The following is a 12,879-nucleotide window of genomic DNA, read 5'->3' as shown; positions in this document are numbered from 1 at the left end:
ATGCCGGTTATATCAGAATAATTATAAAATATATACGTTAGAGAAAGAAGTAATATATTTGTTCTGATATTTACAAATTTTTTATATTGGTCTTTAGCAGCATCTAACTTAATAACATCAAATCTTAAGCACGTTACGAAGACATATTTCCTTATTTCACACTATCAGTTCTTGTAGGCTGTAAAACATCTATGACCTTTCACCTGCTGCTGGTGTCGTCACTTTTTTTTTAAAATTGGTCTATAGCAGCATGTAATTGAATGACATCAAATCTTAACTACGTTAGGAAGACATATTTCCTTATTTCACATTTTATCAGTTCTTGTAAAGGCTGTAAAACATCAGCAACCTTTCACCTGCTAATGGCGTTGCCTTAAAAGCGGACAATGACCTCATCTCTGTAAGACTAGCTTGTGTCTCATCTGTTTTTGTTTTGTTTCTTTTTTTGCTGGCCTTCTGGTGACAGCCCACTTAGCATTAGCGCTTATGCACGTCACTAAGCTCTCACAAACCACATGTCTGTCATCATTATCATCTAAATGAAACGGGACGAAGATGATGATGATGATCAGCACCACAGCAACCATTTTTACCTACAAACACAACAGAGGAGGGCGGGGTGCATTGGAGTCCCTCTGGGACGACAAGCGAGCAATAGTTTGATCAGAGCGAGAGATCCATTACTCGGCCGCTTCCTCCCCAAATGGAGCCCATTAATAACATTCATCTCCTCCTTGCCATGTCCGGGAGACATCCGGTCGCCTCACATGTCTGCTGAGGTGTGTTGTTTTCACTAAAAAACAGTGTTTCTATGTCAACACGTGTTTCGCATCTTGACCACAGATGATACACATCACGTGTTAAGTTTGACTTCTACATCAAGTAAAACAAAAAAGCAACGACTTCTGGTTCAGGCAGAGTTTTTTTTTTTTTTTTTAAACGTGCCGCCAAATGTTTAGACCAGTTGTGAAGCCACATGGATGACAAGGAAGTAGCAATATTGCTATGAAAGGGGGTGGGTCATTTCAGCACTTTGGTAAAGTGGTGTGTTTCCTTTTTCCGGGGAGGGTGGATGTTCGTTCGGTAAAAGCCTGCGACTCCGGTTTGACAAGTTTTGAAGACACAAACAAGGGAGGAAAAAAACTGCAAAGCCGCTTTATGTAAATAATAACACATGAATTCCTCAAGCGTTTCCATTTTGAGGTCCACTAAACCAAATCAAGTCTGCTCAAAATTTTTTCCTTAATGGAATTGTTCTGTTAAAAAAATGACATAGCAATGATGACACACATGACGTCAGGATTTGGAGATCTCACCAAGTCCCACCAAACATCAGAAAGGTTTACGAAGCTAACCTTAGCAATAATAGCTAACAAGCTTTCCATTCTTTTTTTCAATTGTATTTTTCAATCATTTGCAACATTTTGCACATTTCAGTTCTTTATACAATCTATGTGAATTTTGCTTGGAGTGCTGATAGTTTTTTGTTGTTGTTAGTCATTAAATCTAATCAAAAATGTCTGAGGGCTTGAGAGGGCCAGAGTTGGCCTCAAAATTGGGCAAAGGAAAATTGTAGACCAAATGCATCACGGAGATCTGCTCCCTTTATCCTTCCCACTCAACGTCAACAATATCATCGAAGATATCGAGAAAAGCTCCAGCTCATGAGTGAAGTGTGATCAACGTCAACGGGAGTCACATTGAAAAATTTCCTCCAATCCACTTTTGGGAACCTTCTAGATGTTTTCCTCAGGTCCTTCCTTTCACTCTTTTTGTATGACATCCTCACACGATGCAACTTCCAGCTCCCCCGCTGACGGAGAAAGCGATACAATGACATCCTGATCTCGTCCTTTGGTCTGGATGCCTTAGGGCAGGTCCCGGTTATTTTTGAGCAGGTCGAGCTCCTCCTCAGGCACCAGCAGGCCGCCCATGTACCAGAAGATCCACAGGAAGATGCTCAAGAAGATCAGCAAGGGTCCCGAAAACACAAAGAAGTCCCAGTACCTCAGTGAGGCAAAGATGCCCACCAGGAACAGGAGGAAGCCCACCACATCCAGGAGCACGGCCACAGCCAGGAAGAAGGACGTGCATTTGTTGGGCACCATGGCCCCACCGAGACGCAGAGCCGAGACGACGGTGAGTCGAGATGATTCCGAGCGGGCTGCTTTTGACCCTGGGAGCTCACTTCGCATAAGTTCTGAACAGTCCTGGAGTGGAAGGGCCAGTTCATAAAGAAGTGCCTCTTCATTCCTGAGCTGGGCCGACTTGTTTGGCAGCCTCCTGAATCCATTCCGCTTTTGAATGACGTGACAATCGTGCCGTCAATCAACAGTCAGTCAACATAACAAGGTTTATAAATATTTTCTATCCTACACAGGGTTTAGTTCCCAAGCCACCCATAGCAATGACAGCACTTGCATTTCCTTTGAAGGCCTTCAAATACACTTTTAAAACAATATGAGCGTAGCAATCCCTCTAAACAAATGTCATCTTTCGCAAACTATCAAATTATCATCTTAAATTATTAATAAATAACATGCCAATGATTAAATTACTGTACTTCCTTCACTTTAAAAGCACAATTGATGAGTTTACGTTCCATAATCAGCAGGAATAAGGCTGCACTTGAAAAGCTTCCTGTTTTCACTCTTCTTCTTTACAATTCACAGAAGTATGTCACCACCTAGTGGTCAATAACGCAATTGGACGCAATATGAGTAAGTCCAAATCAATATTGATGAATAAAAAGTGAAATTTTGGGGACTGCAAACTTGAAATCCATGATGTAGGCGGGCTTACTGTATTTCTAACTTATTTATGCTATGAAATGTTTCATAAGCAATATAATAAGCAAAATAGCAAAGGAACGCATGTCGCATAATTTTCCGTAACACACCCGCCATACGTCATCACTTAAAAAACAAAGTGTGTATGTGTGTTCGTCTAGATGTCCAGTCATTTGGTGAGAAATTGTCAATCACGTCATATTAGTGTGTGTTCCTGTGTGAGGATCCTGGTGGCTGTTGAGTCAACAAACCCGAACCGGTCGGCCGGCTGTCACATGACAAGGATGGAAACTCACATGGCAAATATTGGCTAATAGTCACCGGTTGCCACAGAAACTTGCTGTTGACGACTTTGTCCTTCAAGGTTGTAACTTTCATTCTTGTCGAAGTTTGCGTCCACATTAACCTCTTTCGTTGCCGTATCCTTCATTCTATCCGATTCTTTGTTGTCGTTTTCATGGCTGTGCATTTCACGTCACAGTTCAGCTTCATCTTTTCCATCATAGGCTTTCGTGTCGTATCCTTCCTCTGTGTAGTTGTAGTTTTCCTCCTTGTGGTAGTCTTCATGAAATCCTTTGCTGTATTTGTCCTGGTTGTGGTCAGTTTCATGGTTGAAGCCTTGGTTGTCGTATCCATTTTCATCCTGGTTGTTGTTTTCCTGGCGGTATCTTCCAAAGTTGTTGTCGTTTTGGGGCTCGGTTTGTTTGCTGTTGTGGACGGTCGCCTTTCCCCACGTGATCCTGCTGGCCTGGTGAGGCCTCGATCTTCCCGCCAAATCATCGTCGTTATGCACGCGCCCGTTACCGGCCGTGCTCGTAATCGCACCCGTTTTCGTGCTCGCCATCTTTCGGCTGAGCCTCTCGGAGAGCTTCCGCACGATGCGCGCGGCCAGGCCCTTCGCGCGGCCGTCGCGCGCGTCGCCAGGCGGGACACGCACGTTGCCTGCGTACCACATGACCCAAAAGCCTAGACTGGCAAAGATGATCACCGCGCCCGTGAAGATGAAGAAGTCGCCGTAGAACTGGCCGTCGGCCGAGCGCACATTCGCGAACACGCCGACCAGCAGCAGCGTCAGGCCGGCGGCGTCCAGCGCCAAGCCGGCGAACAGCAGAGGCAAACATTTGCCCACCAAACTTCTCACGTCCATGACGATCCCCAAGGACGAGCAAACATCCGCGCAAAACCTAATAACGGGCGACGACAAGCCAAGGAATAGAACAAACGGAGGAAGAAGGCGAGGATGCTCACCTGCCGCACGGGAGACCCCGCCCACACGGCCAACAGCTGCAAGGTGTGTCCCGGATGTCAACGCGTCGACCGGGGGAGGAGGGGGGGGGGGGGGGGGGTGCACTTGCATTTGCATTCAAACACCGCAGTGGACACTCACTTGTCCAAGGCTGAATTGATGCAAATCGCGCAGTCTTCTACAATCATATTTACCAGTCAGATTAACCTTTGATCTCATGTTTGGCATGATTCAACATGTGAAATAAATGTGAAACCATGAACTGTTGTTTGTTGTGATTTGTGACAGCATTTAAAGCGCAGGCATCACTTGCGTGTGGTGTTATTTAGCGTCGAAGGGCTTTGGCGTCCTGCGCTCATTGGGCCTCACGAGAGATTTGGAGAGGAAATGTCAAGTAGCGTTTAATAATTCATTCAGTCGATCGTATCGCATTAGTCCCGCCCTCAAGTGCACTTTGCCATCGAAAACATTCCCGAGTACCTTGCTGGCAGCTTTCCGCGCCGTGCCAATAAAGTCAAACCTCAACACAAGCTCACAAAAGTGAGGACATCCCTCCCATTTGTGTAAATATTTGATCAAGGCTTTCCACTTAAGAAATGACGCTTTGCTACAATGTCAAATAGTCGGGATATGACTGTACCCGCAAAAAATAAAACGCATTTGTCTAGCAACAAAAGTGAGCACACCCCTAAAGTGAAACTGTCCAAATGGGTCCAACATGACTCGACCGTTTAACGTACTATATAAAAATCTGCATAGAAATCCCGGTGGAGTTCACACGTTGAAGGCGGGCTGGCGGTGAAAGACGAGCGGCTTCTTCAAAGCTCGCTTCCGGTTCTCCTTGGTGATGGGGATGAGGACCACGCCCACCACGAAGACCATCAGGCCGATGGAGACCAGGGCGGGGCCCAGGATGTTGCTGACCTTGCGGCTGTGGCCGGCAAAGTAGAGGCCGCTGATGATGACGCCGCACGCTAGGAACCCGCCGCCCGTCGACATGAAGTGGATGGGGAACCAGAAGACCTGGCACCGGCCCGGCGGCGTCTCGGCCGTCCACAGCGACCCGCTGCGCGACAGGCTGAACACCGTACTCTCCGTGCGACTGGGCGGTGTCAGCTGGTCGCGCGACTGGGACAGCATGCTCTCGCCCATGGCGATATTCTCGGGGCTTCCCGCCATCACGTCCTACACGTATGAAAAAACAGAAAATTGGCTTCTGAATTCCGGGAAACTAGAGACAACAGCTTGGAGATTCTCAGAGTCAGGTCTGTAAACTCCTTTAGTGGTAGGTGAATGTATCACTGAATTAATCTCGTTCTCTATATAAGACAGCCTATCTCCAGCATTTTGAAGTATCTTTCAAGAAATTACAACAAAATAAGTGGCAAAACCAACCCAAAAAGAGATTTCAAATTTGTCCATTCCTTAATAAACAACAGGGGTTTTTTTTCACCAAAAACACCCGTTTCTGACCAGTATCGCACATTTTGAACTAGAAAACATATATCAGTCTAGTAGTCTATTCACAGATGTTTTTTCTCCATTTTCTCCACTTCATATTTATTGATTTTTATGGGAGGAGGGGCAACCTCTGGGTTATGTGGATTGTTGATTCCCGCTTATTCAAGATTTTCCCAGATGTTCAAAAAAAGTGCATTTGAAATTAAATGAAATCCCAAATGATTTCGTGTAACTGCACGAGAGGGAGCCCACACACAACCAGACTTGGAGATTCACTTGCCCATGAGCGCCATGCAGGAAAATGGAGGCTGATTGTCACAAATGATGTTTAAGTTCATTATAAAGCAGCCAAACTTTTCCATGACATTGACGCTGAACTGAAGAAGCTCAAACATCCTCTCATGACATCCTCCTCCTCCTCCTCATCCTCACTTAACATTTGCAGCATATCCCAGATAAGCGTTGCATGTGGAAAAATATCGTCATACCTTTGGATAAAAGTCGTCGTCAAGCGTCTCAGCGAGTCTTCATCAGAAAATCTTAATGATGTTTGCGAGAGGCGGAAGGCAACGGAAAGTGGTGAAAGGCTTCCCGTTACACCAGCATCCCGCCCTCCTCCTGCCTCTTTCTCCTCCTCTTCCTCCCTTCTGGCACTTGGATCCCTGAAGGAGGTCCATGGACCTTCCAGCTAAGGCGTCAACTGTGGGAATGGCAGCATGATATCAACAAGGACGTTATTTGGATTATTATTGATCCTCAGACAGCCTTCAGCTATTGTCAATATAGATATGTGTGTGTGTGTGTGTGGGTGGGGGGGGGGGGGGGAATCATCCCATCTATGTTGCTGACACACTTTGCAGTCACACACTGACAAACACACAGTACAAAGCAACTAAACTTTTATATTATGCGCAGACTATATATAAATATGTTTATCGTATTTTTGTTTAAACAACGACAAATATATATGCACCATTAATATTTTTCAAACTTCATATTTTTAATAGTTTGTGTTTTATTACTGTATTTTTATCTATCTTTATTGTTTTTTCTATGTCGTAAGAAGAGTTGAAGTAACACGCGCACAGACACCCCCCCCACACACAACTGAAATTGCTAAAATGCCAATCGTGTGTGACATCATACAGCATCCAGCAGAGGGCAGCACTGCCATTCAAATACATTGCAGTACGGCCCATTACGGATGTGATTTGAAAATTATAATAAAATCGTTTCTAAATTACACACAAATTACCGTAAGAATGTTTTGAGGGGACGTTTAAAAAATTTGACTTTTGCGAATGTTTGTAGTGTTCCTGAAGTGTCAGTCTACAATTCAGTCTCACAATGACTTTGCAAAAGCATCGAAGCCAATAGGTAAGCAAAGCTGCAGCGTTAGCACACATTAGCATTATCTTATTATAACAATGTTCTTGCTGATTGGGAAGTTAATATAGTTTCCATGGCAACCACGCTGCAACGCCTCAGGCTAACATGTTAGCACGTCACCGCTATCGCATTCAGAGAACGTCCTGTTTGGCTCTTTCATTAACTTTACATGCTAATTCCTCAGCTAGCGATCAATGCTATTGATCACCTGAAACGCAACGTGGCAACCAAGGTGACTTTGCCGACTTTGCCTCGCGGCTAAAATCTAACGGCACATTCGGGCTGGCTCAAAAACTCAAGTGCTGCGAATTCACGGAATTTGACAAGTCGGGTCTGGCTAGATGGGGTGCAGCTGCATTACTAGTTACACAAAATGGTCAAGTAGTTGACGACTGGTGACCTTGCAAAAGTTGACTTGATCAAACACACATATAAACTAGTGCGGGTTTACTTCACTAGTTGTTCTATTAATTAACCGAACTAGTGAGGATAAATAAATGGAAAATAAAGCCATGTTCAACAAAACTTTCCAGTTTTATTGCATCTAAAACAAAAATAGTGGACATGACAGCTGTCAATCAGTTCAACAATCACCAAACCTAAGAAGTGGGTTTTATTGAAGTTTGTCAGAGAAGAATTAAGATCAAGTGAACACTAAATTGGGAACAGAGGACATTCTGGCAACGGATTGGCTGGAAACAAGAGGAAAGGGCGGGGCTTAAGATATTCCTCACACACGCACACAGTAGGTATAAAAACAAACTTTTTTTGGTCCATCCATCCAATCAGATGTGAGTTGATACAAACGAGGCGACATTGTCAAGAAGTCTGATCGGCCGCCGTTGATCTGATTATTTCCGCAAGCTCTTGGACGCAGAATGATCCCGATTGTAGCGACGTTAATAAATCAACATTTCACGTAAATGTGAGTCTTATATAGATATTCAAAAGTCTACATTAGAGGAAGAAGGAAAGAAAGAGCGGAAGAGTGTTTACAGAAGCGTATTTACAAAATTGGAGCGTAACCGCGTGAACGCTAATGACGATGTCATCTTTGATGATGCTACTCAAAGATCAAAATAACAAAATAATAGAATTTTAGCATTGTTTGGGAATGAGCATTTTAGCGAATGATGGCATTATCGCTCGCATTTCTCTGACCGCAGGAATGCTAAGAATAACAGTAAAGATGACGTCGTTTAGCATTTCGCATTCGCAGTTTAGGTATCGATGACATCATCGCTAGCGTTTGTGTGGCTGTGTGCACACAAATATGACGTCGCTTCTGCACAGTTGCATGAATGTTCCAAAATGGAAGATGGTTTGCCACGACAAAGCCCTTGTGGTGCTGCTGGCCGCCATTCTAGGGGGCAACAAGAAGTGGATGAGCAGAAACAGGAAGTGGTCCTTCTGCAGTCACACGGTGACCTCATTGGTTGCGTGATGATGTCCCGCGCTGAACTGAAGGTGGTCCACGGTGTGCGTCCGGCGTGAAGCAAAGGCCTGCCTCTTGGCGGTGCTGGCGTGTGTGTTGACGCCAAGCGTGTTGTAGGAGTCGCCAGGCTCTGACAGCATTTTTCCCATGCGGTGGCGCTCGTGGACGGGCGTGGTGGGCATCAGCATGTCAGCGTGTGACATGGCGCGTGCCATGGCTTTCTGCCGGAACTTGTCGCGGCGCATGGCGGGAGACAGCAAAGTATCCTGGGAGCGCAGGCGCTCGGCCGACAGCAGCAGTTCCTCCGACGGGTGGCGAGCGCCCCCGTACCCAGCGGCGGCGGCTCCGTTGCCGTACGAGGGGAGACCATAGTCCCCGCGGCGAGGCGTCCGGGGCGGCGAGAGGACGTGGTCCTGCGACATGGCGCGCTGGACACGACGAGGACGCTGACGTTGATGCTGTTGTTGATGATGATGATGGTGATGATGGTGATGGTGCGATGGCGGGTCGGCGTTCAATTTGGCCATGTGGGCGTGGCCTCGGCCGCCCAAGTCCGCGTGGTGACGCTTCCTGGCATAGAAGTCGTCCATTTCCTTGTCACCTGACGCACAAGAACATTGGCGTCACATGTTCACTCTGCCAAAGGTGGGGCGAGGAACTATGTTGATGTGAGTCGAGGGGCTTCATGCAATGTGTTGCCACCATCTTGTGGCATTTTGGAGGTGATTGTAACCCTTGGTGAGGGCATCGATTCTGGAGCGATTTTTGCCTTTTGTGGCAAGGATTGGTCCCTACCCCCGCCAAAAGCGAGAGTACGCTAATAACAACGACATAAACAGCACAAACATAACTTACGAGTACTCCAAATGTTTTTTTTTTTGAGAGCGCTTGATCAGTCTTTTGCCTACATAGACAAAAAATGAAATGGTTGCCTGTAATCAAGAAAGTACATTGAGCTCCATAGTGACCTAATAATAATAATTATATTTTTATTATATAATATAAATAAAAGATAATTCTAATCATATATTTTCACTCTGGTGACAGACAACAGTTTTGATTCGAACACTTCCTGTTATGTAAATGAGTAGCATTAGCAGCATTAGTATTAGCATTGTGATAAAGTGCGTGTGTTTGTGTGCACGCGCCCGTGTGTGTGTAGGGGGTGAATTTACTCAAGTCAGACGAGAGCGCAAGCTCGTAGGAGGGCGGAAGGTGGCTGAGATTCTGGAAGGATCTGGATAGCGACAGGTCGTAGGGCTCGGTGGCCGCCGTCAGGATGTTGTTGCTCCGCGCTGCTCGCTCTGCCAGGGGGCAAACAATCAACATTTGCCATCACTGTTATCAGGACACAAGCCATCATCATTATTGGAATTGTCACCATGCCTTGACCAAAAAAAAAAAAAAAAACAGCCTTCGCAAAACACTGATAAGGGGCAGAGCAGCTTGAGGCAACACCTCCACTCTCCTCGCATTGTCCACAACGAGTGAGTTCACAAAATGCTTTTTAAAAATCTGAAATTGGTGTCAACGTGGTACTGTTTCCTCTGCCTTCACAACAAAGGCCCATTGGGAAGGTCCCCAATTGAAAGAATCAACCATGCACTTTCCTCCAATGAGCTGCAGAGTGACAAGGACACACAAAGACGAAATAGCCATCGCGGCGAGGAGGACTCACCGTGTCGCGCATGTCTGTTTGCTAACAAAAGCCAAAGAAGAAGTGTCAAGGGAAACACAAGACATGGCAGCAGATCATAGCGAGCAGATGCAACACGTGAGCTTGGAGCAATCTGACTAGATGCTAAGCTAAGTGCTATGATCGTTTGGCAATGCCGTGACATCACTGCTTTTATTTTTTTTTTAAACAATCATAGCACATTATCGCAAACACAAGACACCAGTAGTGCCCCTAGTGGTGTGGAGAAGCATAGTTGATGACCTCGGGGCAATCTGATTGGATGATAAGTTAATTGCTAAATTCCGTTAGAGTATCTCTATGCATTCAAAGAGAAAAAAAAAGTATTGCTTTGTTGTCGTTGCGCTTACCCATCTTCGGTGTGAGGGCGGTGAGATCCACGTGGCTGTGCTGGTAGTCATGGTGATGGTGGTTCCCTGCAGACACAGACAAAAAAAAAAATCAATATCATGCATCAAACACAAGAGTGCCAGTGATGTCACAGCGGCACAACTGATTGGCTAAGCAGGCAGGGAACTTGAAGTTGTGTGCACGTTCTTTGCTTATTTCACTCAGGAAGTTGCGGTCTACGCTCCTGGGAGCAGCCAGCAAGGATAATCACAGATTTATCTGATGTCTTCTTTCTTATGTCAGAAGGAACATCACACAAAGCTGCCGCTATCCTCGCCGAGGGTCGCGGGACTGCGCAGCCATGCCTCCTTCGGTCCATCGCCAATCACGAGTCAAAAGCCATTAAATAAAAATATGATGCAAGACCGGTTTGAAAAAATGTAAAATTTTAACTTTCACCGCCATTGAAGCCTTCAGAAGTCAAAGATGAGCATCACCAAATTGGGTGGAGGACGCATAACGAATATGTCAACAATTGACAGAGTGATGCAAGCTAGCAAAAAAAAAAACCCTTGCTGCACCAGCCTCTAAATACACGTAAACTTTACACATTGCGTGTACGGCAAGTGGAGGTGGGAAATGTCAGGTTGACGCCATGTTGGGAGTCCAAACAAGCCAAGAGCAAATGCGCTGTGCTATATCTTCAAAGCGACGACTCCTGCTGTCATTGAACATCCACTTTTCACTTTCATGTTGCTCCCGTTTGTCCGTCTTCCATCTTGCTGCTAATTAGACACCCGCTCGCATGGTAGCTCGTTCCTTGGCAACATTTTTTTTTTTTTCATGTAAAATACATCATGGCGCCTGAGATGAGGCCAGACACACACGCAAGGCGCACGCACACCAGGGAATCAAAGGTGCAAGGGAGTTAATGGACCCAGTGATGAGCTAATGAGCCCTCGGTGCCGCACGGCTTTCGCTCTTGTTAAAGATCAAACGTTATTATGAACAAAGGTATCAATAAAATGTCAGACACAACCTGACTCAAACCATTCTTAATTAATGACATTGTAAATATGCAAAATACTTTTTGTTATTTGCTCCCAACTCGCAGGAAGTCGCTTCTCTGGTTGTAAAATATTAGAAAATCACTTGGAATATTTATCAAAGACATTTTCACAGCCTGGAACAATCCAGCACATAATAATCATGAGTCAGTGAGGGCTGATTTTGCGAGCGCTCGCACAGCAGGTAGTCACAACAACAAAAAAGGCAAAGGAAAAGGGCGTCTTAGTTCAATCTGCTCATGCTCGTTATCTTCAACCTGAAAAGCGAGCGCATGTTCAAGTACCCTGCTTCCTGTTTAAACGTTGCTAGCATATAGCTGCTAGCGCGAATGCTAAAGGAACACGCTTATAGCACCTGGGTTGGATTTGCATGAGGCGCAAATAAGAAGTGGAAAAGTGGGGAAATTGAGTGAAATGGAGAAAGAGAAGTCATGAAGAGAGGATGATGATGAAGTGATGAAGAAGCTCCCGGGACGTCTTAAAATACTTTTGAGTTAAGTGGGGCAGTGCGTGTGGATGTGCACGAGCGGTACAGAAAAGATCAAGTCACTCGACGCTCATCTTTGTTCATCTAGTGGTCCATTTGTCAACAAACACAGCGCCTGCTAGAGGCCACTTAACTCCACTGCAATATTTCCCCTTGGGTGGCTTTGGTTTCAAAAATCGAAGCCGACGGCTATCAGATCTTGTGTGGTCGCAGTGGGCAGTTATGGGAAGTGACCAAGTCTAGATACTTTGTGACCGTACTAAAGTAAATTTTTCGGGTATTCGTACCTAAAAGTCGAAAGGTGCTAGGCAACACACTGAATGGAAAATGTGCAAAGAGGCAGAAAAAAAAAAGCTAGTGTCGATATTTTACACACTAACGAGTCACACGAGACTCGCGAGGCAAAAAAGGATAATTGGACCCAATGTGGACATTTTCACTTCGGGGCGCACTCGTTTTTGTCGCCAGCGTTTTAGACATTAATGGCTGAGCGTCGAGTTACTTTGAGGGGTCGATCATGCGCGGCCTACTTCACATCCGAGTAAGTCACAAGTATGCATAGTTGCGGCGCGCGAGTGCCCTTGCCGCCGCTGTCTGTCCGAAAGAGGCTCACGTTAATTGTCTGCATCCCATAATGCAACAGTCAAGCGAGTTGAGCACGCAAGGATCTGCTTAAGTGCCGAAAAGCAAAAAAAAAAAAAATTAGGAGCGAGCCACACGCAAGTGGAGCACATGCACTTTGTTCTGCAGCGAGGACGCAACGACCCAAATAGCGTGCACCCAATCACCTCCTTTTTTTTCCTTTCTTCTTTTTTAGCGTGCTGTTCGTCTCTGGAGACTCGAGTCAACGCGGAGGACACTTGCATCAGATGCAGATTTCAATTTACAATTTTCGATGCTTATGAGCACATCAACTCAGTCCGAAAAGTCCACTTTGTTGTTGTTGCTAAAGGTGGGATGACGATACGGGAAATAAACA

General features: G+C 45.6%; 3 protein-coding genes across 4 annotated transcripts in view; all 3 read right to left on the bottom strand.

Moving 5' to 3' along the window:
* Positions 1 to 1,958: 1,958 nt before the first annotated feature.
* tmem238l (transmembrane protein 238 like) lies at positions 1,959 to 4,065 on the bottom strand. The gene has a single exon (XM_088356678.1). It carries the CDS (start codon positions 3,934 to 3,936, stop codon positions 3,265 to 3,267), a length of 672 nt encoding a protein of 223 aa, XP_088212804.1. The 5' UTR covers positions 3,937 to 4,065; the 3' UTR covers positions 1,959 to 3,264.
* Positions 4,066 to 4,424: 359 nt separating this feature from the next.
* Positions 4,425 to 6,197, bottom strand: pirt (phosphoinositide interacting regulator of transient receptor potential channels). Its single transcript, XM_088358321.1, has 2 exons — positions 5,985 to 6,197; positions 4,425 to 5,220 (listed from the first exon to the last, which is right to left on the bottom strand). Exon 2 carries the CDS (start codon positions 5,212 to 5,214, stop codon positions 4,810 to 4,812), a length of 405 nt encoding a protein of 134 aa, XP_088214447.1. The 5' UTR covers positions 5,215 to 5,220; positions 5,985 to 6,197; the 3' UTR covers positions 4,425 to 4,809.
* Positions 6,198 to 7,400: 1,203 nt separating this feature from the next.
* The window catches only part of shisa6a (shisa family member 6a), a 28,814-nt gene continuing 23,335 nt past the window's right edge, over positions 7,401 to 12,879 (bottom strand). Inside the window, exons 8-11 of one of the 2 annotated variants that reach the window (XM_088358590.1) lie at positions 10,367 to 10,432; positions 9,999 to 10,019; positions 9,496 to 9,624; positions 7,401 to 8,921 (exon numbers count right to left, since the gene is read on the bottom strand). In XM_088358590.1, coding sequence (XP_088214716.1) covers positions 8,302 to 8,921; positions 9,496 to 9,624; positions 9,999 to 10,019; positions 10,367 to 10,432 — 836 coding nt within the window. In that variant the 3' untranslated portion in view covers positions 7,401 to 8,301. The remainder of the gene's footprint in view (positions 8,922 to 9,495; positions 9,625 to 9,998; positions 10,020 to 10,366; positions 10,433 to 12,879) is intronic. The other variant, XM_088358591.1, reaches the window with a different exon arrangement.

The sequence above is a fragment of the Syngnathus floridae genome, chromosome 17 (genome assembly GCF_059516105.1).
Source record: "Syngnathus floridae isolate MCC-2025c chromosome 17, RoL_Sflo_1.0, whole genome shotgun sequence".
In the NCBI taxonomy this organism is placed as follows: domain Eukaryota; kingdom Metazoa; phylum Chordata; class Actinopteri; order Syngnathiformes; family Syngnathidae; genus Syngnathus; species Syngnathus floridae.
The sequence above is the reverse complement of the archived record's forward strand: the minus strand, read 5'-3'. Positions and strand labels throughout refer to the sequence as shown.